The following is a 25,162-nucleotide window of genomic DNA, read 5'->3' as shown; positions in this document are numbered from 1 at the left end:
TCGATTTGCTCGACTAAAGGCGGTGCTCCAGCATGGCCACAGTCAAATGACTGAAACAAGTAAAAGAGTAAAGTGTGTGTATATATATATATATATATATATATATATAATCATCGTTTTAATCTCCACCTTTCCTTGTTTGGATGAAATTCATTAAAGTAGGTTTACTGTGGCCAAATGCTCTTCTTGTCTCCCAAAAGCTGATCATCATCATCATTTAGTATCTGTTTTCTATGCTAGCATGGGTAAGACGGTTTAACTAGGAATAATAAGGCAAAGAGCTGCACATGGTTGATTATTTCCTTGACGTTGAGGGTCCAATAAAAAATTTTCTCAATCATTCTTGTTGGTCACATTGTGGATGACGGTCTTTCATCTTTCTGTTTCCAGCTTAAAACTTATTACTATGGATGTTGCTCAGACAGACAAACCTGTTGAGACTAAAATTTCTGATAAAGTCCATTTTGAGGAATTAACAGGTCTGCTTGAGAAAATAAAGAAAGCTCAAGGAATTGAGAAAAAGAAGCAGAATTTGAAGCTATTTCTTAATCAATGGCGACAAAAACATGAGGAACTGCATAAAGGCAAGAAAACTGTAAGTTTTACATTTAGTTTCATTTTCAGTGAACTTTATTACCTCCGCCTTAGTGAAGGTATTGTTTTCAGTCGTATTTGTTTGTTTGTTTGTCCGTGGACAAGATATCTCAAGAACTGCTGGATGGATTCGGATGAAACTTTCAGTGATGTTTGGCCTCATGACTGGCACGAACTGACTAGATTATGGGATTGATTTGTTCCGGGACAAGGATTCTGAATTATATTACCAGTTTTTTTACTTAATTTTTGAGAGTGGTCAGGTTCATTTCTAGTATTCTCGTTTGTGAGAGCAGTCGAGTTTATTTCAGACATTCTCATTTTAAAAATCATCTCTAGCTAATCTTTGAGAGGACGTTGGTATTGCTTTGGCAGAGGTTTACGCTCTGAGTGATCTTGTTATTCTTATTATTACCCATTTTTTAAAAAGGTAGCAAACTGGCAAAATCATTAAATGAAATGTTTAGCAGCGTTTCTTTCAGCTCTGTATTTTGAATTCAAATACTGCTGAGGTCACCTTTGCCATTCATCTTTTCAGGGCCAATAAATACTAGTTGAACACTGGGGTTGATGTAAATGACTTCACTTCCCTCTCTTCTAAAATTGCTGGCCTTGTGCCAAAACTAGAAAGAATTAAATTGTTTTCAATATCTTGGGTCCTTATGGCTATTAAAAATAATAAAAATTATTATTATTATTTTGGTTTGGCTCAGGTTTGGTCTTATTTGGTCAGGATTTATGTGGGTAGTAGGTTACTACCTGTAACCTTAGGTATCCACAAGCTTTCAGTAGTCTTCCAAGTGCTTAGAATCCTCCTGTTAATCTTTACTGTCCAAAGAGACAAACTTTCTGTAGGAGTTCTACCCAGAATTCTATTCCAATCACCTTCAGCCATTATTATTATTATTATTAAGGCGATGAGATGACAAAATTGTTAGCACACTGGGCAAAATGATGTTTTGTCCATCTTCACATTCTGAGTTCAAATTCCGCCAAGGTCAACTTTGGTTGGCTTTCATCCTTTCAGGGTCAATAAAATAAGTACCAGTTGAACAGGAGTCAATGAACATAGGTTGATGCCACCTCCCTCAAAATTGCTGGCTGTATGCCTATAGTAGAACGAATTATTATTATTATTAGGCAGTGAGCTGGCAGACTCATTAGCACACTGGACAAAATGCTTAGCAGCATTTCATCCATCTTTATGTTTTGAGTTCAAATTCCACTGAGGTTGACTTTGCCTTTAATACTTTTGAAGTTGATAAAATAAATACCAGATGTAATCGACTTACCCCTCCCCTGAAATTGCTGGCTTTATGCTAAAATTTGAAACTACTATTATTATTATTATTATTATTATTATTAATAATAATAATAGTAATAGCAAGAGCACTCAGAGAGTGCAAACTTCCGCCAAGGCAACACCAACGTCCTCTCAATAATTAGCCAGAAATGAGTTTTAAAATGAGAATATATGAAATAAACTCGACTTCTCTCACAAACAAGAATACTAAAAATGAAACCAACTGCTCTCAAAGACAATAATTATATATATGTGTTTGTGTGTGTGTATATATATATATGTATATATATACACACACACACACAGAGTCATACACATTTATATATTTTATTTATCTATAAACATGTATATATATTGTTTATTTCAGACTGATTCTTTTTACCCAGTGATGCGGCTTTTACTTCCTCACCTGGAAAATGAACGTGTTGCATATGGAATCAAAGAAGTATTCATTTTCTATTTCCTTCAACCTTGTTGCAACCTATTTGAAAAATGAAAATGAAATGTGTTTTTTGTCATTACCACTCTAATGATTTATTCCAGTTAATTTTTATATACTATTTATTTACCAATTTTTATAGCCTCTCAGTTAATGAGGGAACATCTACATGCTCTCTCAATACCCTAAAAATAGTAGTCAATTTTTCTTTAAATCACAGCCTACTGATTTGATGGGCTGGTCACAAAATGCATTTGATCATAGTTCTGCTTGATCAAGGTTGACCTAAGGTTAAACAGCATCATCTTCCTCTCAGACTGGTTTATTCTATCATCTATTTTTATTTCTTCATGCAGTTTTCAAATGACATCTTCAAATCCAACTGAGATGTTCAGAAGGCCCAAGCTCAGTTTATTTAATCAATAGAGAAGTCATACCAACTTCATCAAGCATTTTAGAAATTACTTTGAATTGCTGCATTCACTCAGTTGTCATTGGTTCAGCAACATCAATAAAATATCAAGTTTATCTCACACATTATCATGCTGGTGCTGGTGCTACATAAAAATCACCCTGTACACTCTGTAAAGTGGTTGATGTAGGAAGAGTATCCAGCTGTAGAAGCCATGTCAAAACAGACAATGGAGCCTGGTGCAGCTCCTGGCCTTACCAGCATCTGCCAAACCATCCAACCCATGGAAAACAGACATTAAATGATGAGGATGATCTCTCTCTCTCTCTCTCTCTCTCTCTCTCTCTCTCTCTCTCTCTCTCTCTCTCTCTCTCTCTTTCTCTCCCTCCCTCTCTCCCTCCCTCTCTCTCTCCCTCTCTCTCTCTCCCTCCCTCTCTCTCTCCCTCTCTCTCTCCCTCCCTCTCTCTCTCCCTCTCTCTCCCCCTCTCTCTCTCTCTCTCTCTCTCCCTCCATCCCTCCCTCCCACTCTCTCTCTCTCTCTCTCTCTCTTATATTGGTACTACAGTTACCGAAGAACTCATGTATACCACACTGTCAGATACACAAAGTCTCATTACATAAAAGTACTAACTGTATATAATATTTATCCCTCAACATGTTTGTGATATAATTGTTATGGTTAGTCAATGACTGACCAGTGCCATGAACTAGCATTTCTTCAAATATGGTTTTACTCTCATAATATTCAAGATTTGACTGACTTGAAAACAATGGTATTCATAACTAACTTATCTTTTATTTTTTCTCCTGCTTGCAGCATACATTTGCAAAACTTTTAATTAAAGTATTATGTCTTGGGAAAAACAGTCCAGATGCTTCCAAACTTCTAAATTTTAATACCAAAAGAGAAGCTGTAAGTAAATACTCGTCAGAAATTTTTCCTTTGGCAATTTTTTTCATTACTGGCCACTGTGTGTCATCTAGGTCTGCCTTGTCCATCTACTAACTACTGAGTGTTGAACAGATGATTTGTCCCTAAACATTATATCAGTAACTGTCTTAACGTTTTAGCATTTAAACCACCTGTATTTGGCCTAAATATTCTATCTGTTTTATATTCAAACTGGCCAGATCCAGCCCCTCATACCTTATCCTACAATGCCATTTTAGAAAATAAAATGTCACATCATTGAAATCTTGAAGTTACAAGATATTTGTAGTTAATTCAAAACAATGTGAATAAATGAGCATTACATGATTTGATAGAGCAATTTGAATACTAAAGGGTTAATCATTTTAGTGTAATGTTTGCTCAATCATTCCTATCAAGTGATAAGTTTAAGAAACATATCAGTCATCACTATTGACCCTTCTTAGTCAAAAAAACAACAACATTCTAACTCTAACTCTTCTTGTTAATTAAGTAAACTACTGGCTTAACTATGCAACATGAATTTTTCTACTGTAAATTTTATTGTTAATGGTTTAACCTTTTCTCTTCCACTGCCTTAAGTTATACTGTGGAGATGCTAATACTAACTAGATGGAGCCCATTTTAAAGACTTCATTTGAATATAGTAAATTTGGACTTTTTTTTAAAGAAAATGTATAGTATTTGCATTCTATAGTTTTTATTAGTGCATGTTACCATATTTTGATTTGTAACTATGTATGTGGTATAAGCAATCCTTCAAATTTACAAACTATTTTAGTTGTGAATTCTGTTGTAGACAAGTTATTTCAATATTTTGTCACTGACTTGAAAGGGAAAGGAAAAAACAAACTATGCAAAATTTACCTTATTTTTTTTTAATATACAATGTGCACTCATGTATGAGGCACACTAGTGTTTGCAAATAATGAAGCCCTGAAAAACAAATATCTCTCTTGTGTTATACATAGTCCATTTTCTTTAGTACTCTGCTGTAGAGAAAATCAGTTTTATTATAACTGCATTGAAAAAAATTTACCTATTCTCAAAGCAATAAACAAATTCAAAAGCGACCTTTGAACTTAACCAGTGTAGGCTATAAAAGTGTGTCTTCTCTGACGTCAGCCAGTATAGACGAGCATAAGAAACATAATATAAACTGTATATACTTCCACTTAGATAGTTTCGTTGTTAAATAAATTTGTTCTCTCAACAAAAATGTATACAGTTGTAGTTCATTATAATAAATAGAGTATTTGAAGAACAAAATTATTTTTTCTCCTAATTTATAGTCACTTTTCTAGAATGACAGTATTTATGTACTATTCTTATTCATCGTTAACTAATCTAATCTTCACACTGAGTAACTCAAGTAGTGCTTTCAAAAACTGAAAAATCCTGAACATTGACAACAGTGATTCTACAGATGCATATCCTGCTGTTGTATCAAACATCAAATATTTTGCTGCTTTTATCTAAAAATGTAACATTATTATAGTGATCTTAACCTTTCAGTACACTTGACTGGGAAAGATGTTCATACTTAGTTCTCATATAATGCACAGCCCTATGTTTAGGTTTAAAAATCCAGAAAAAACATGGTTTTGTATGCAAATAAATATGGTAAATATATACAAATGAGTGTAAGTTGCCTAGGATGGGAATTGCTTGATCTGGAAGTACTTCATGAAACTTTAATATTTCTTGACAGAACAATGATTTTGCCAGTGTAGCCTACTATGTGCTGAAGAACCGTTGTCCCAAAAATGGTAACCTGAGTATCTCAGATGTGAACAAATGTTTAGATGATATCGCAGTGTCCAATACTAGCAAGAAACATGATGTTGTACATGAAACAATGCTTCACCTTTTGCGCAACATGACTGCCATTGAACAGAAGTGGTTGATCCGCATGGTAATGAAGGAACTAAAAATTGGTTTGAGTCAAGCTTCCATATTTGGTATATTTCACCCTGATGCTGAAGAGATGTTTAATGTGAACAATAATCTTGAAAAGGTCAGTAGAACTGTAATATCTTAGGATGGCTTTCAGTTTCAGAACTTTTGTTGGTTGTAAATGACCATCAAATTACATTTGACTGTCCTCTTGAACACAAAACAACACATTAAATATTTCTCTACTAATTATCACTTCTTAAATAAATAAAAATATATAATAATTTCTGATATGTTCGCGGTAAGCAAACTTGAAAATCTGGGTGAAAATTATAAATCCACACCAAAGATTCTATATTGAGGCAAGAAAATCTTTTTAGTCATTAGAGTGATTATGGGTGTTAATCCAGTCCTAACAGCAGCATTTGTGGGTTTCACAGATTTGGAGGCCAAGCCCCCAGATAAGCAAGTTGTTGTTATTAAATTGAGCGTGAGTCAAGGGCAAAGTCACTACATGACGGAATAGCAATTATTTCGTCTTAGCTTTCACTGCTTATACTAAACACATGACATTTTTGCCTTACAATATAGAACATTTCCTTTTCTTTCACTCTTTTTAAAAAATGGCACTCTGTCGGTTACGATGACAAAGTTCCTGTTTATCTGATCAACTGAACAGTCTGCTCATAAAATTAATGCACAAGTGGCTGAGTACTCCACAGACATGCATACCATAACAGTTCTCAGGGAGATTCAGCCTCACACAGAATGTGACGAGGCTGGCCCCTTTTCAAATACAGCTACAACTCATTTTTACCAGCTGAGTAGACTGCAGCAAGGTGAAGTACAGTACCTTGCTCAAGAACACAGCACACTGTCAGGAATCGAACTCATGATTTTATGATTGTGGGTCGAATACCCCTAACCACTGAGCCATGCACTTTAACTCTCTTAACCATAGAGAAAGCGGGTGAAGTGATAGAGACAGAGAAAGGAAAGCCTCAGACATTTAAAATGTTAATTAGAATGAAATACGATCAATCTTTTCTAGCTTCTTTACTTTTAACAATGAAGAAGAGAGAAAAACATTTAGTAATGAATAGAGGGAAAATCTTTGAGGTATTTACATTTTCATTCTGAGAATTCTTGAAGGATCAAGTGTTAATTCTCTCTTCTTTCCCCCACCCCTGGTACTTATTTGCCTTCTTTAATAGTTCTTCATGTCTTTTGCTTGGCAGAAAAGACCATGTTTTTTTTTTCAGGCACATTTAACGTTTTCTCTACAAACTACAAACAAGCTCCACTCCCTTCCTTTTTGTTTTTTCATACAAAAACTATTGCAAATTTTGAATGAGGTATAGCTGTGAAAAGAGCCCAGAAAAATGGGTAATACCCACTACAAAATGGGTGGGGGAGAAAAGTTGCCAGCAGGTGGCTACACGAAATTCAACTCAGTACTTTAAAGAGTGTCTTCTACTATAGCCGCAGGCCGACCAAAGTTTCATGAGTGGATTTGGTAGATGGAAACTGAAAAAAGTCTGTCATATATATGTATATGTCTATATTTATGTGTTTGTCCCCCCACCGCCATCGCTTGACAAATGATGTTGGTGTGTTTGCATCCCTGTAACTTAGCTGTTCGGTAGAAGAGACTTATAGAAGAAGCACTAGGCTTACATGAAATAAGTCCAGGAGTCAATTTCTTTGATTAAAGGGCAGTGCTCCAGCATGGCCACAGCCAAATGACTGAAACAAGTAAAAGAATAAAAGAATACCAGAAGAACATTCCATACCACTAAACCAAGAAGGTTCTTTGAATATGTTCAATGTATTTTGAGGCTAAATACTAATACTGAGATATTTTGGTTGGATTATATAGTTATCGATTTTACACTTCTTTCTGTATTCTGTGTCACAATATAGAAGCATTTCTCATGGCACCAGCACACAATTTACAAATGCATACATTCTTTATGCTTTCCGTGAAGTTTTCCCGGGTCCAGCTAGTAATAATAACAACTTTGACTTGTTTTCCATGTTTTAAAGGTCTGTTTACAACTATCAGATCCTAACGTCAGATCTCATGAGATTGCCATTTCTTTATTTACTCCATTTTCACCAATGTTAGGAGAAACTGCTCACCCAAACAAGGTAACTATACTTATCTAAACTTATAACTTATTTTTAATGTGTCTCACTTGTTTTATTTATATCTGTATATTTCCTTTGTTTCTGTTTTTAATTATTTTATCCCATATAATAGAAGTTATAGTTGACAATGTTGATATTCTAACAGTTTCTTTATATGCACCATCATCATCATCATTATTTAACGTCTGCTTTCTATGCTGGCATGGGTTGGACAGTTTGACAAGAGCTGGCAAGCCAGAGAACTATACCAAGCTCTATTGTCTGCTTTGACATGGTGTCTATCACTGGATGCCTTTCTTAACACCAACCGCTTTACAGAGTTACTGGGTGCTCTTTTTGTAGCACCCGTACTGGCAGAGTCACCAAGCAACTTGCAAAACAAGACAAAGTCCCCTCAAACAGCAGGAGTAGTATTGAAGGCAGCAGCTTCATGCTAGAGAAGTTAAAAGAATAATTGAGAGATAGAGATAGGTGTCTTGCTATAGAAGAAATACAAGGATATAACAGTTGGAGAAGAAGGAAGGATAGAGATGGAGAAAGTGGGAGAGATGTTGGTGGATATGTATCAGGACATACCCTCAAGGCACAGTGAGGGAATATACATAAAGTGATACAGAGGATTGGACTGGGTGGGGGAACAGAAAGGAAAATTTTAAAAGAATATGAAGAGAAATGGTTAGCTGGAATCGAGGTGGCTGTTGCAATTGAAGGTGAGAGATATTAAATGGTCAGCACTTCATTATGCAACTCTCCTCATCCATATGCATCACATGACCAAACCAGCAGTCATCTCTCTTACACACATTACACCTAATTCCTCTTTGACATTGACATAGCACATCCAACAGAGTATACTAGCTCTATTCCTCTCTAGTCTTCATGCGTCATCTGCATTTAGGGCACACCTCTCACTACCATGTAGCATTGTACAATTTCCCTTTCATTCAGCTTTTACATGGTGTTGGCATGGCTGCTATTATGTGGTGCCTATACATAATCTATATATTTATAGAAGCTAAACTAAACTGGCACTTCGTCGGTTACAATAACGAGGGTTCCAGTTGATCCAATCAATGGAACAGCTTGCTCATAGAATTAACATGCAAGTAGTTGAGCATTCCACAGACACACATACCCGTAACATAGTTCTCAAGAAGATTCAACCTGACACAGAATGTGATAAGGCCAGCCCTTTGAAACACAGGTACTACTCATTTTTTTTCCCAGCTGAGTGAACTGGAGCAACGTGAAATTAAGTGTTTTGCTTAAGGAGATAACGCATCCATATATATATATATATATATATATATATATATATATATATATTACATACATACATCTATATATATACATCATTGTATCCAAGGAGCATGGTATAAGTAAGTCTTTTTATTTCATTGATTTACAGTTTTTTCTTCAAAAATCAATCTCATGAGCATTGCAATAATATAGACAACCATTGATGCATAAGGTTATCATAAACGTAAAATCAGAAATTGATTCTTTGGAATCATGTGTAAATGTTGTATAAATATATATATATGTGTGTGTGTGTTTGAATTTTTTTGTAGATTTCTGAAGTATTGTCTGGGAAGCCCTATTTGATTGAGACTAAATTTGATGGTGAAAGGATACAGCTTCACAAACAAAATGATGACTATAGTTACTTCTCTCGAAAGTAAGACAATTTTCCTGATATAGGCCATTTACATTGTGTGTCTGTGTGAGAGAGTATGTGTGTGTGCGTGTGTGTGTGTGTAAATAGTACAGCATCATTCCTACCCACATCTAACCCATGTAGGCCAGATAGATCCAGCTACAACTACCGATTTGGGGCCAAATGCCTGCTCTAAGCCCATTGCAGGAAATTTATATACATGTCCAACCCATGCCAGCATGGCCAGTGGACATTAAACAATGATGCTGATATGTGTATATGTATATATAAGCTGGAAGGCTGCACCAGACTCCAGTCTGATTTGGCATGGTTTTCTACAGCTGGATGCCCTTCCTAACACCAACCACTCCGAGCTAATGTAGTATCACCTTTCTATTTTGTTAAAGTGGTAACTTAACTACCTATCCTTTCTGATACTGTTACAAACACATCATCCAGTCCAGGTATTGTAACCACAATCTTACGCTCATGAGTCCAACGCCCTAGCCACTAAGCCATGCACCTCCACGTAAGAGAGTATACATGGCCACAATAACAGAGCACAGAAATAATGTTGAGTTTGTGGTGAAGGTTGGATAGCACCAGGAATCAGTATTAAACTTACTACTATTTGTAATTATGATAAAGGTGCTACTGACTTTAAGTGTAAAGAAGAGTTTACTATGGAAATTACTATCCATAGATGATATGGTATTAATAATAGTAAGCATGGTTGGATTGAAAGTAAACATAAATATATGGATGGACTGTATGGAGGTGAAAGGTATGAGGATAAACATCAGAAAGTAAAAGATGATGGTAAATGGTAACACATTTTGTGAGGTGGAGAGAAGAGGAAAGTGGTCGCATGCATTGTGTAAGGAAGATGTTTGGAGTGGACTCCATTAAATGTACAATATGTGCTGAGGGGTTATATTGGAAATGAGGTGGTGTGAGGGGATCATTTAGTAATTTAACAGTTGCACTTAAGTATAAGGTGTTTATGAAAGAGACTGTAGATGGGATGTTGAGATGGATTTTGGAAATGGCATTAAGACAGAAGACATCAAAACATTTTATTACCTACGATACATGAAGACATGAAGAATAGAGGAATGGATTAGACTCAGTGACAGTAGCTAGAGTGAGATGCACATGGAAAAAGTTCTGGGAATTGAATGGCATGTTATTGTATATACAATAACATACCCTTTGTGTCATCATCATCATCATCGTCGTTTAACGTCCGCTTTCCATGCTAGCAAGGGTTGGACGATTTGACTGAGGACTGGTGAAAACCAGATGGCTACACCAGGCTCCAATCTGTATGTATATATATTTATGTATATAACTTGCATTCACTATCAATACTACAACTACCACTGCCAAGAAATAACCATGCAAGCTTTCTTCATTTATTTATTTTCATTTCCAGTGGACATAATTATTCAAAAACATTTGGAGCATCTGCCTTTCAAGGTACCATTACACAATACATTCATCAGAGCTTTCTTCCTGGTGTCCATTCCTGCATCTTAGATGGAGAAATGCTTGGATACAACTCAGACACTGACAAGTTTGGTAAGTTATTCACTTTAGCTGGAAGCGTTGTTTCCCTTTAACACAAACTCTCTTCTCTCTCTCTCTCTCTCTCTCTCTCTCTCATATACATACACATACATTCACACACCTACACATATATAGACACAGATGTAACTGTTTGGTAAGAACTTTGATTCCCAACCACATGGTTTGAGGTTCAGTCCCACTGCATGGCACCTTGGGAAAGTGCCTTCTACATCATCCTTTAACATTTTTTCCATGCTGATGTGTGTGTATATATATATATATATACATGGGTACTGGTGTGTTTTCATCCCTGTAACTTAGCAGTTCAGCAAAAGAAACCAGTAGGCTAAGTACTAAGCTTTAAAAAAAGTCCTGGTGTCGAATTGTTCAACTGAAACCGTTCAAGGCATGCTCCAGTATGGCTGCAGTCAAATGACTGAAATAAGTGTGTGTGTGTGTTATACACACATACACTTAGCTAATCAAATTTCCTTTAAACCATACCTTAAATGTATCAAAAATAAGGGAAGGACATTTGGGTGTAAAAGGGTATGATGAGGAATATATTGGATAATATATTCTTCTTTACAGAATATCTAGAAAAAATAGATAGATTGGTCATGGTGAGAATGCCTTTGAACAAAGATCTGTTCAACCAGTGTTGGATCAAATCAAGAATGACAAAATGGCCACATTTAAAAGCACAAATCTTCTCAAAGCATCTCCTTTGCAGTTGGCAATTTCACTGCCATGCCAATCATTTGGTACAACACTTCCTTTCTTAAGCCCTACTTTGCTAGATATCTTCATTGTCTCAGCAACTTACCTATAGCCCTGCTACTCTTTCTCTCTGTTTTCATATACTTAATGACCTTTGTTACTTCAATGGCTAGTCTCTCTATTCGATATATTCTGAGTAGTTTCTCTTCCTCACACACATTTTTCATATTCATCAAACTCTCACAATAGCATTTTTCAGGCCTCTTTCTTCTAAGTATCTGCATTAGTAAGTGCACTATTTTCATTTCAAACATATTTTCCCTAATAAGTTTTGATTTACCTTGATACTTTGCTTTGCAATCTGAAATAGCTTTTACCTCTAATCTTCTTGTAGCAAAAGATTGGCAAACTTCTGATTTTTCTACTTCTGTTTATGCTATGTAATCTCTCTCAAATTACGTCTTCTAATGTAGTTCTAGTTAGAACATACATACAGAAAAATTATGCCTGCAACACATTTGATCTTAGATCAGTTCAGTCTGGGATGATTAGGAGCTAAGCAACAACATAACACGCATGCACAAAATTATACAAACACTTATACATATATAAACCATTGAAAAACATGTTTTCTAACTTGTTACAGGAACCAAAGCCAATCATTATGATATCAAATCAGCTGACAGTGGTGATTACAACCCTTGTTTCATAGTCTTTGATATTCTATTGCATAACGATAAAGTCTTGACAAATTTACCAATCACAGAGCGCCTACCGTACATACGAGAGACCCTTGCACCCATCAGTGGTAGAATACAGATTAGTCACTATACACAAGGTGTATCTAAGTGAGTACAGAATAACTCTACTGATTTTTTTTCTCTTTTTTATTTTTGCTTATGTAGCTGTTGAGTTACCCGAGTCTGTTTCCCAGCTGGTTTGCAACACCATTGTACATGAGTTGCATTCTGTTCACTTACAAAACCAGGGCAACCTTTGATGGACCTGATGGTTGGGTTTGTTTTGGAGATGAGTGTCACGAATGTTTACGACGTCAGCAACAGGGTGGAGGTGTCATGTTGTGGGCTGTTATATATTCTTTTCTACTCTAGGTACAAGACCCGAAATTTTGGGGGGAGGAGGCTAATCAATTAGATGGACCTCAGTATGCAACTGGTACTTAATTTATCGACTCCAAAAGGATGAAAAGCAAGGTTGACCTCAGCGGAATTTGAACTCAGAACATAAAGACAGACGAAATACTGCTAAGCATTTCACCCGGCATGCTAACGTTTCTTCCAGTTCGCCGCCTTTATATTGTTATATATATATATATAGTTGTTGTGGAGGTGCAATAGCCCAGTGGTTAGGGCAGCGGACTCGCGGTCATAGGATCGCGGTTTTGATTCCCAGACCGGGTGTTGTGTTTATTGAGCGAAAGCACCTAAAGCTCCACGAGGCTCTGGAAGGGGATGGTGGCGAACCCTGCTGTACTCTTTCACCACAACTTTCTCTCACTCTTACTTCCTCTTTCTGTTGTGCCTGTAATTCAAAGGGTCAGCCTTGTCACATTGTGTCATGCTGAATATCCCCGAGAACTATGTTAAGGGTACACGTGTCTGTGGAGTGCTCAGCCACTTGCACGTTAATTTCACAAGCAGGCTGTTCCGTTGATCGGATCAACTGGAACCCTCGACGTCATAAGCGACGGAGTGCCAACCACCACCATATAGTTGTTATATATATAGTGAATATGATGTTATATTAACCATATACAATGAAGAGTAACAGCTAGATTGTCTAATCTGCTTTTGAAAGTTTGACAACTCTGGCTGTGGCAGGGATAGACAAGGTAAACTCGATTGGAATATGTCTTGGTTAGTCCACAGATGCAGTGGACCAAGTTAACACTTTGTTTCAATTGTAGCAGGGTAATATTCTGAAGAGCACTATAAGTAACTGGAGAGTAATGGATGACTGCAGTTTTTCATAGACACTGGCGAGTTATGTGAAGTGAGAGTCGGTTTTTGTACATAATAAAAGGAAAAGAGATAAGTGTGATGGATGTGTTTGAATAAAGTAGAGACATGGAAACAAACAATTATAGTTGTAATAATAGTAGACAGAACACAGTATAATGGTAAGTTAGTTTGGCAAGTTCTTTTGATAGGTTAGCAAATATTACATTAGTTTGAAGTATAGACCTCATATTTTAGAATGCAAATTTCAATAAAAATAGGTTTACTGCTACAAAGCTAATTAAAAGACATGTAGGTTAGTGATAGAGTTCTTATATAGATATAATATTTAGTAGCATTCTGAGTTCAAGCCTTGCTACGTTTAACTTGGTTGCTCAGCATTTCCTGATTCAAGCAGAAGTTTCATTTTTGAATCTTCAAGCCAAGCCAAATATGAGATAGTTAGTCAAATACACAGCTGTACCTTAATCGTATTCAACAATGTATAGTTACTCAACAGTTCCCATGGCATAATTTTATAAGAATTTTGACTTCATTTATCAACTAATAAATATATTTCTCCTTCTCCAGGGCTGACTGCATTGAAGCCTTGAACAAGGCAATCGATGACCGAGAAGAAGGAATAATGATAAAGGACTGTGAATCAGTGTATCGGCCCAAAGCCCGACGAGAGGGATGGTTCAAGGTGAAACCAGAATATGTTGATGGTTTGATGGATCAATTTGACTTACTGATTATTGGTGGCTACAGAGGCACAGGACATCGGTCAGGACTAATGTCTCACTTCCTCCTTGCTCTTGCAAAGACACCTAAAGATGGTGGAAAACCAAATATATTTCATTCTTTCTGTAAGGTACAAATTTTTTTTTATTTTCCATGTGAATTTTGTTTCCTGTTTATTATTGAAACATCTTCATATTTATTCTTCACAAAGTAAATTTGATTTTGACCTGTAAGATACTTCGCTGCAAATGTCTCTCAAAGAGTTTTTAAAAGCCAATGCTTAGCTCTAACCTTTTGGCTTTAAGTAGTTCATATTCCCACTAAAAAGGATATCTGATACCATTCCCAGATGATCTACTATAGATTACTAACAACTAAGTGGATTGAGAATTTAGTTTACTGCCTTTCCAGTAAATTTAAAGTCACAACATATCATTTAGTAACCCATTATCTTATTCACTTGGGAACACCCAGTCTATGATATTAATCCTTAGCTCTGGTTTTAGGATGTTGAGTGGATGAAAGATAAATCACTACCCACATAGGATATTAATAGATTTAGGACCAGAGAACTGAAATATTTCAGATCGCAAGTCAGTCTGTGAAAGAAAATTTTGATGTCATAGGAGAGAAATGTGTCCGCATGGATGATGGTGCACTTGCATTTAATGATTCTGCAAAGAAAGAGGCTTGGAGATGCCATTATGAAGGACTGTTGAATGTGGAGAATGAATGGGAGGAGGAGAGCCTGCCAAATGTTGATCCAATTGAGGGTCCAGCCTCAGCCCCCTCTTATACATCATAGTCCTAGAAGTAGTTGATAGCTTCCGTTACCTAGGTGACCAAGTCAGTAGCGGGTGCACTGAAAGTGTAGCTGCTAGTATAAGAATAGCCTGGGCAAAGTTCAGAGAGCTCTTACCTCTGCTGGTGACAAAAGACCTCTCGCTCAGAGTAAAAGGTACGAACAGCCATGCTACACGGTAGTGAAACATGGGCCGTGACTGCTGACGACATGAGTAAGCTTGCAAGGAATGAAGCCAGTATACTCCGCTGGATGTGTAATGTCAGTGTGCATACTCAACAGAGTGTGAGTACCTTCTTTGATGAATGTACCCTATTAACTTCACCATTCACACTCTCTTTATGCAATACAAATCATCATCATCACCGTTTAACATCCGCTTTCCATACTGGCAAGCTGGGAGGCAGCACCAGGCTCCAATCTGATTTGGCAAGGCTTCTACAGCTGGATGCCCTTCTTAACACCAACCACTCCGAGAGTGTAGTGGGTGCTTTTACATGTGATCAGCACGGGAGCCAGTCAGGCGGCACTGGCATCGGCCACACTCGAATGGTGTTTTTTATGTGCCACTGGCATGGGTGCCAGTCAGGCAACTTGCAAACCCATTCAACTCATACTAGCTTGGAAAAAAATGTAAATTCTTTTAGTCTATTTTGTCTCTAATCACAAAATATGCAGCGTTGTATTTCTCTATTTTTCATGTAAAACATTATAGATTTTAACCCTTATTGATTTACAATAACAAGTCAATCTTCAAGAATGTCTATACTTTTCTTTGTTTATTGCCATTCAAATACTTTTGTCAAAATTTTGAACAATAACACCCATGTTCTTTTTATGTCTCTTAAAAATCATTTCATCTCCTTCAGTGTTAAAACATTAGTAGGCATCATCTCCAAAAGGTTCCAATGTTATTTTAAGGAAGCTGTTCATTTTTGGTCATTTCCTTTCTAGGTTGGGTCAGGATATACAAAAAATGAATTAACTGAACTCAATGAAAAATTATACAAACACTGGAAAAAGAGTGATGAAAACCCACCCAAGTCAATTGTTTTGCCGCCTGGATTCAAAGAGAAACCATCTGTTTGGATTGAACCTTCTAAATCATGTATTGTGCAGGTCAGTAGATTTTGAAGGAGTGATATTTTGAGTGTCGCTGTTGTATGGAGGTGGTGTTGGTATATGTAATGTAAAATTGCCTAAGTATTTTACAGTTTGTAGGGTGGTTCCTGAGAGTTTTATGCTATAGAGTGGTAATGAGATAAGGAGGAAGAAACTGTATTGGTTACCTTATAATATTGATTGGGGCATTTCTATAGTATAAAACTATAGTATTATACACTACTATAACCTGTTGCATTAACAGCTTTGTTTGACTCTTTACTACCTCAACAGGTTTGAATGAACCCAGTAGAAATATTTACTCACTGTTTCTTATTTAATTCATTCAATGATTGACAGATCTTTTTTATTTATTGTACAGGTAAAGGCAGCAGAAATTGTATCAAGTGACAAGTTTCAAACTGGTTGCACCCTCCGTTTCCCTCGAGTAGAGAAGATTCGTGATGATAAATCTTGGTTTGAATGTATGACAACTAGGGACTTGGAAGACCTGAAACAGGTTATTACATTTCTATAGTAAAGGTTGATCAAATTATTAATCTCACTAATTATACATATCCTACTCTCTCTGCAGGCAGCTGATGGAACTAACTTTTCTAAATGTCCTACATCTAGTCAGTCAGGTGTTTTGATTGGTTATGAGGCTGATCTCATCCTATCCAATGTATCTGGAAGTCAGTATGTATATAATGAAGTACCTTCTGGTTATTAGTCATATTTAGAAATTAGAATACATTATATTACTTAGTGGTAATTATACACCCTTTATAGGCAATATATATTAGATTATTCTGGCCAGTAGATGGCCAGAATACATTAGTCAAGATACCTTGTGACCAGAATACAGTGATTAAAATACCTAGTGGTCAGAATATACTGATGAAGATAGAAAATGTTGATTAAAATACCCAGTGACCAAAATGCATTTATTAAAGTATGAAGTGGGCAATATTCATTGATTCAAGTGCTTAGCGCTAGACTACATTGAGGTACCTTGCAGCCAGAGTATATTATGGTACCTACACAAACTACAGTATGGTACATCACCAGAGTATATTAAGTTATTTATTAGCCAGAATAGGTAAACATACCTGGTGGCTAGACTACATTGATTAAGGTACCTCTTCACCAAAATAAATCGATTAAAGTACCAGCTGACGCTATTGTTGTTTAACAGACTCCATTTCAAAATCCAGCTCAGATATTAGATCCTGCTTTATCATATGAACTTGCAATTTCTTTCTTCCTCTCTTGATATATTCCAGAAATCAGGAGGTAAACTGTCCAACAAATTATATGAAAGTATGGATGATACAACACCTGTCAAAAAGAAGAGGACAGTGGCACCCAAGGTAGAGAAAAAAGGAGTGATGGAGAGATTCAAACCTTCCGATACCTCTCATGTGAAAATGGTGAGTCAAAACATTGATTGCAATAATTTCCATCATATCAACTAACCTCATCACTGCTATTAGCAACATCAGCAATACTTTATCATCCTCATCTCATCAGATTCATTGCCACCACCATTGTCATCTTCAAGAATTTTACATCCATATTTTGCTCATGTTTTTTTAAGTTAGTTGGTTCTGTAATATTACACCTCACTACTGTTTTTCTTAATTCATTTTGCAGTTTTCAGCACATAATTAAGCCACTCTCTATCATCATCATATAGTGTAATTTCTCTTAGGTTTTGTCTAACTAGTTCTTCCACAATCTTTTTTGATTTACCAGCCCACCAACTGCCCACAGTAACTAGTTTTAATTCCACTAGTCATATCCATCCACCTCATAATTTCCGCATTACTTCTACCCGAGCTAGCAACAACTATTAGTCATATTTCTCTCAAATTGTACTTAACTATTTTGTTTCCTCTCCTGGGCTGCCTCTACTTCTAGCTTCCATCAATTATTTCAGTTACCACCACCAGACTTTGTGGAAATCACATTGTAACCCTGCCTCCATTTACCTTCAGCTCCCAGTCACCAATCATCCCACTTTTTCCATCTATCACTGCTTCCAATTATATACCATTTTCTATCTATAATCACCCCAAGCTTCCTTTGCTACCATCAACCCCTAGCCATCTACTTTCATGTTGTCCTAGATCTAGGTAGAGGTAAAATGGTCACAAGCATAATACAGTGGACTACCAACTTCTACTTTATGAGTTCAAATCTGCATCAAGTATCTGTTGAGTATTTAAGCAGAACACCTTATTCTGTATTGCCTTGGTTCACTCAGCTGTCACGAATAGACACCAGATCATCTGGATGTGTTACTTGCGATTACTTTTTATCTGCTTCATGCCATGAAACCAGAATTTAACACCTGTTATCAATGTGGCCTTTTATCATCATCTTCATTTAATATCCGTTTTCCATGTTGGCATGGGTTGAAGGCTATACCAGGTCCCATAGTCTGTTTTGGCTTAGTTTCTAAAGCTGGATGCCCTTCCTGATGACAACCACTTTACAGAGTGTACTGGATGATTTTTTATGTGCTACCATCATCAGTGCTTTTTATGTGCCACCAGCACTTTTGGTTTATTACAGTTTTCAGTTACCCTCAACCACTACTCATACCCTTTCATGGTACCCTCAGTCCACTTTTACTACCTTGGTCTATCTTAATTCCAATTAACACTAATTACCTTACAATACCCTTATCTATCATTGTCCCTCAGATGCCATAAACACTCATTCCACGATCTCCTTCATCTATGTCTGTACCTAGTTATTTGCAACCACTAAGTACCTCAAAATCCACCATGGCTTAATCTCATATTTCTCCTGTTGACAGGTACACAACATCTTTCATCAAAAGGACATCTGTGTAGTGAATGGTCCAAAGCCTTATGACAAAGCTAAACTAGAGAAACTTGTAGTGCAGTACGGAGGACAAATTGTACAGAACCCAGGTAAGGTAGTCACTTCTAAAGCTGTAGCATAGTACAGATTGATTTAGTACATAGTACATTGTTGTTTAACCCCAGGTCAGTGCTGACTGAGCAAACCTGTGATCAAAGGTATGTCAGCTGTGACCATCCCATTTTTATTCATTCTCAGTATTGATGATGATTGCATGCCTGATAAATTAGGATGTAATTAGAAAGAGCTTTGGCTGTTATTCCAAGCAGGCTGATCAACCATGTATAGATTCCCATAGTTTGGTGTAGTGTAGTATGGTCTATATACTACACAGGACCCAAGATATGTAGTCACCTCTATGAGTATAGTATAGGTGTAGTGTGGTGTGTATCTGGTATAGAATCCAAAAAATAAAGTGATCTCTACTATAAAGTAGTGTAATGTAAATCACTTCTGTAACTATAGTACAATGTAGTAATGGTATGTAGTCAGTACAGGACCCAAGTAATGTAGTTACTTTTATAGTACTAGCATGATGCAACATTGAAACAGGTCCTGTGATCTTAATATAACTCTGCTGAAAGTTTCATGTCCTCATGATAGGGGCAAGTCAGCTTATTCTTCTCCAGGCTATTGGCTAGATGAAATTTGCAAATATGAGGAGCAAATGAAGTAAACTATTTCAACTACAGACTTCAATTTTCTAATGATCATATCACTGCTTCATCACCAGTGTACTGTAGTATAACATTTTGAAATATGTGGAAAAACCATAGAGAATCTAGGTAAAAGAGAGATATTCAGTGAAATACACAAAGCAATGAAACAAGATCAGATTGTCCAGAATTTAAGCCATGGCACCTTTCAGCAATGCAGACTGATAAGTTAAATTTACAAAGCTCAATATAGTCATCTCCTGCACAACTACTGTGAAATATATTGTAGTATACTAGTATAATATAATATAGCAAAGTACATTTTCTACAGTGTAATTCAGTACAGTTTCTTTAATGAAAGATATACAGTACTATGTAGTGATGTAGTTTTTATAATGCAATACAACAGTTACATTGAATAGAACTTAGAAAATATCATTTCTGTACTTATTGTGCAGTACATATATATGTGCAGAGACTGTGGCATAGTATATACTTGGCAGTATATAGTACATATGGCATGCTTTATAGTACAGAATATATTTAAAGAAGGACTTATTCTTTGTAAGCCTAGTACTTATTCTAGTGGTCTCTTTTGCCGGACTGCTGGGTTACAGGGACAAACACAGACACACAAACATATACACACATATACATATATATAGCATCGCCTTACTGTCACTTGTGCCGGTGGCATGTGAAAAAACATTCGAGCGAGGTCGTTGCCAGTGCTGCTGGACTGGTTCCTGTGCAGGTGGCACGTAAAAAACACCATTTTGAGCGTGGCCGTTGCCAGTACTGCTGACTGGCCCTTGTGCCGGTGGCACATAAAAGCACCCACTACACTCTTGGAGTGGTTGGCGTTAGGGCATCCAGCTGTAGAAACTCTGCCAGATCAGATTGGAGCCTGGTGCAGCCTTCTGGTTCACCAGTCCTCAGTCAAATTGTCCAATCCATGCTAGCATGGAAAGCGGACGTTAAACGATGATGATGATGATGTATAGTGTTAAATAGCAAAATCATCCTGAAATTGAATGAAGATGATACATTTCACAGTCCTTTTTTTTTTGCACATCAGTGTTGTATATTCAACCCACTTCTGAAATCACTCTGTAACAACCAGCCAGATGTATATAAAAATAGCATAAAATGTAGTTGCTGGTATGCAAAAACACTGCACAAATAGAACAAAATTCAAACTTCATTTTGCCTAGCTTTGAAGTATGCTGTGTTTTTTATTTTAATACTTTACTACTTTGAAGGAACCTCCCTTAAATGAAATTCTGCAGCTACAAGTGTGTAATACCACATATGCATTAAGTATGTGGTATTGGTAACGCTTTCATTATTGAGCTGCTTCTAATGCACACCCCCATCTCATATATTCTGCTTGTTTATTCTACCCTCATCAGATTCCCAGACATACTGTGTGTTGGCTGACAAGAAGACTTACCAAGTGAACCATTATATCAAAAGTAACATTTACAACATCATTAATGTCAGCTGGTTTTTAAATTGCATTGAAAATAGAAAGCTGCTTCCTTGGTAAGTTTGAGCAATTGTCAGATTTGTAATTTTAAAGAACAATAATCTATTGAAGTTATTCTGCTTTAAAATATGTTGCATCAAAAATTTGAGTCACTGTCCAAATCTAAAGAACCATCGAAGTCATTTTGAAATGTGAAAATGGTTTAAGAAAAACAAAACTAGATGATATAAAATACATTCATCTCTATATTGACAATTTTAATCACAATATGTAAAGAAACCTTTAAAGACCAAAAATTTGATAGTCTGATAATTAAAATATCTTCCTCATGGATTCAGGATGTATAACTTATAAACTTGTATATTATAAATATTTATTTTCAAGGACTCCCAAAAATATCATCCATGCTACAGAGGCCACAATTGCTAAGATAAGAGAAGACTTTGATGAGTATGGAGACAATTATACTGATCACTCAACATATGAGGACTTGAAAGATGTCTTTTCTAAAATAAAATTGGTAAGAGACTATTTCTTCTTTGGTTGTTTGAACTATTCATGTATTCAGCTACTCCACCACAACTATGCATTACCCCAGTTATATGGAGTTAACCCTTTAGGATTGACTAGAGAATACATCTCTTGCATAACATGCTCAACTATCTCAGAAAATATTCCCAACAGATTCAGTATCTATTTCCAATAATTAAATGAACTGCCAAGTCACAAAGAATTTCAGTTTATTGTAAAAATATACACTAAAACACATGTAATAGATTTGAACTTAAGATCTATAACTTGAAATATCCAGTAGGATATGCATTCAGCACTTCAATATAAGCATTAGTTTTGAGAGAAGATCAGCTTAAGTTATAGTTGTAATGGTCTTCGAAGTGGTTGTCATTACCAAATCAGTGAAAGATTAACCATTCCTTTTATTTTCCTCGACAGTTCACTGTATTCTTGAACCTATTTATATTATTGGTTTCAATATTAAGTGGTTGTTGTTTACAGCCTTATTGATGTTGTGCTATGTCACCTTTTGCTGGCTTAACTGTGTATAGATATCTAAGCTATCAGAAGAGCAGTTACAAGCTTACCATGGGAATGTTAGTTTGTAGTGCCAATGTAAATCTTTCTGTATTTTCACTATTTTAAGACACACTCAAATGGGTTGAAACTCAAACGAGATTATTATTAAAGTTGTACTGGGCTCCTACCTAGACAGAGGATTGAACATTTCTTACCATTATTAGTTTCACTCAGTTAAGAAAAGAGAGCAACTATCTGATAAAGTATGAGACTTAACTGAAGACTCTTTTTCTGATTAGATGTATTCTATTCACATATCCAGTCTGGTGTATAACTTTCAGAGAAACTTCCACTTTTAAGAAATTGTTCATTGACTCTTGTAATGTGAACTTATTCAACTGATGCACTCGTTATGCTCTACATTTCATTTTAACCCTTTAGCATTCACATTATTCTGTTAGGTAACTTATTCATATTATTTTCAATTAATCATAACTTCAAGATTTTGATGATGTGATTTATTTTTGACATTGTTGGTAGGTGTGAGAGACCAGATTAAATGCTAAAGAGTTAAACATGAAATGTTATAAACCACATATATATATATATATTGTACTGTTGTATAACTGCATATTGTGGCTTCTGCACATATATACTAGTAAAGTAAAAATTTTCTTTTTCCCCCCCTTCTAAGACTAAATATCTAAGTCCTGAAGAGATTACAGAAATAGAAGATGAATATTTCCCAATGGAGTCTCCATATGGATTGTTCAGGTTGTGCAAGTAAGTATAAAAAGTGGGCAGTATTGTTCACCTGTCTTCTGTTAAGACAGTTTAGAATGTGAAAAGAAATGCATATAACACAGATACTGCTTATGCAGCTTGAATCTGTGTTTTGTATTTTAGTTTATATTCTTAAGTTTGTTTTATGTCTAGAAATTAGCAATGTTACACAATAAGTACTGAAAGAAAACATTGAATATAATTAGATGATAAATTTCAACATTTGAAAAAAAGATGTGTTGTTTAAACCATAAATGGGAATTTCATGATTTTATTTATGATAAAATTGCATGTTTTCTTAAGCTGAAATATGAAAGGAACTGAATAGAACCTGAAATTATTTTAGTGAAGAGAAAATAAAATGGGCAGCCAAGTTAACTGTTTTCTGTTTTTCTAGAGTATATGTGGACAACAAATTGGACCCTAATGATGACAATTACCTTCAGCATTCTCCGTTAACATTGTTGGCTTTGGAAATGAGGTATTTCGGAGCCACAGTTCTGCCAGTATTGGACAATTCAGTATCCCACTTGATAATGGACAAAAAGTGAGTCATTTTATTTTCTAAGAAGTTAAGAATTCAGTTCTCTAACTTCATGATGGTATTAACTTAACATTACTTACAGATTTATTATTTGAAAAGAATGTACTTCAAGATATTTCATCAATGTAAGTCTCTCTAGGCCTTACAAGGCACTTGAGAACCAAGGTTTAGCTTCAAAGCAAGAAGTAGACAAGAGACAAACATAGTCAAAGTGGATTCTGAACACAAAAATTATATTTGATACATATATATATATATAATTGGCTATTTTACCATCTGAAAAGGAAATTGCAGTAATTAATGATGGAAATGTATGAAATTACAAAACATCTCCAATAGCAATAACCATTCAGATTTTTAAACAAGAATAACAAAAAGTCCAGCTATTTCAGGAAATTCAATTGCATTAATTTGTTTCATTGCAGTCACCTAGAGAGGTTGGATATGTTCAAATATAAACGGTGCCAATCAGAAAAGAAGTTCCACATCCTTAATTCAGAATGGGTCAAAGAATGTATAAGAGAAGGTTGTTTATGTCCAGAACAGTTGTTTTTGCTGTAAACTTCAGTACAATGTTTTTTCCTCAGTACATTTAGCTGTAAATAGGTCCAACAGAGTGTGTGTACAGCTCAATTCAACCAACTTGAGAGTCTGATTGAGACAAATTTCAAAAGGAGTTGCCTTTCACACAAAAATATTTTAATTGATTAAAAATTGAAGTTTATTTATATTTTATTACAAAATAATTAATAAAAAAAAATGTGCAACTCCTGATTCTTTTTTGGTTCATCATCTATGATACAGCAAATGAATGAGTTACTAATAAGTGCCTTGTATTCAATGGCAAAGACACTTTTATAGTTCAAAATTATATAAATTCTATCTTGGTGATCAACTAAATGTCCATTATATCAGCTGCAAGAGAAGCCAAGTTTCCATTCTGTTGCAAGTTTAGGTAGTATAAAACTTGTTTGTAAATAAGGTTTCACTCTTTTGATACCAAAACTGAGACAGCTTCTAGTTCTATGATACTTGTTTTAAAGTGATCTAAATTTAACCTTCCATAAAAATTTAATGTTTGTTTAGATTTGGAAATACAAGCTTAATAATGACTATTTTATTTTGTGAAGTGCTTCATAATTTTCAAAATTAATTGAAGTAAAAGCAACGTATTCCAACAAAAAGATTAACTACACTATTCATATGTATTATTGAAAAAATTCTGTCAATAACTTTGAACAACCAAGAGGTCACTATAAAATTTAATACTAAAAGAAATGTAGGAAATTATCCCACATATTGTCATATCTAGAATCAGAGGAATCCAATGAGAATCTGTGTGGGCAACAAATAGCCCAAGAGAAAATGTATTTTAAATAAACTACCTGAAGAAAGGAAAAGATCTGAATCAAAACAAGATACCTGCATATTGCAGTGGTAATGTGTTTGGTGGTAGAGTACTGATGGAGGTCATAAGTATGTAGGA

General features: G+C 35.6%; 1 protein-coding gene across 1 annotated transcript; it reads left to right on the top strand.

Annotated features, from left to right (window-relative positions):
* The first annotated feature begins 406 nt into the window (after positions 1-406).
* On the top strand, positions 407-24,450 carry LOC106870923 (DNA ligase 4). The gene is made up of 18 exons (XM_089348787.1): positions 407-595; positions 2,265-2,342; positions 3,566-3,661; positions 5,391-5,696; positions 7,622-7,726; positions 9,298-9,404; positions 10,819-10,964; positions 12,319-12,520; positions 14,222-14,504; positions 16,131-16,295; positions 16,660-16,797; positions 17,564-17,710; positions 19,105-19,222; positions 21,241-21,373; positions 21,702-21,837; positions 23,044-23,132; positions 23,530-23,679; positions 24,102-24,450. The coding sequence occupies exons 1-18, from the start codon at positions 407-409 to the stop codon at positions 24,235-24,237; spliced, it is 2,724 nt and encodes a 907-aa protein (XP_089204913.1). The 3' UTR covers positions 24,238-24,450.
* Positions 24,451-25,162: the final 712 nt, after the last annotated feature.

This window comes from Octopus bimaculoides, chromosome 3, assembly GCF_046866305.1.
Source record: "Octopus bimaculoides isolate indiv1 chromosome 3, ASM4686630v1, whole genome shotgun sequence".
Lineage (NCBI taxonomy): Eukaryota > Metazoa > Mollusca > Cephalopoda > Octopoda > Octopodidae > Octopus > Octopus bimaculoides.
Note: the sequence above shows the minus strand (reverse complement) of the source record. Positions and strands in the feature narration are given on the sequence as shown.

Excerpts from the sequence above, each read along its gene's own strand:
- LOC106870923 (XM_089348787.1), top strand. The coding sequence starts at position 407 with ATGGATGTTGCTCAGACAGACAAACCTGTTGAGACTAAAATTTCTGAT. Across the intron at positions 16,296-16,659 it reads CTAAATCATGTATTGTGCAG|GTAAAGGCAGCAGAAATTGT; the intron begins GTCAGTAGATTT and ends TTTATTGTACAG. Across the intron at positions 21,374-21,701 it reads AATAGAAAGCTGCTTCCTTG|GACTCCCAAAAATATCATCC; the intron begins GTAAGTTTGAGC and ends TTTATTTTCAAG.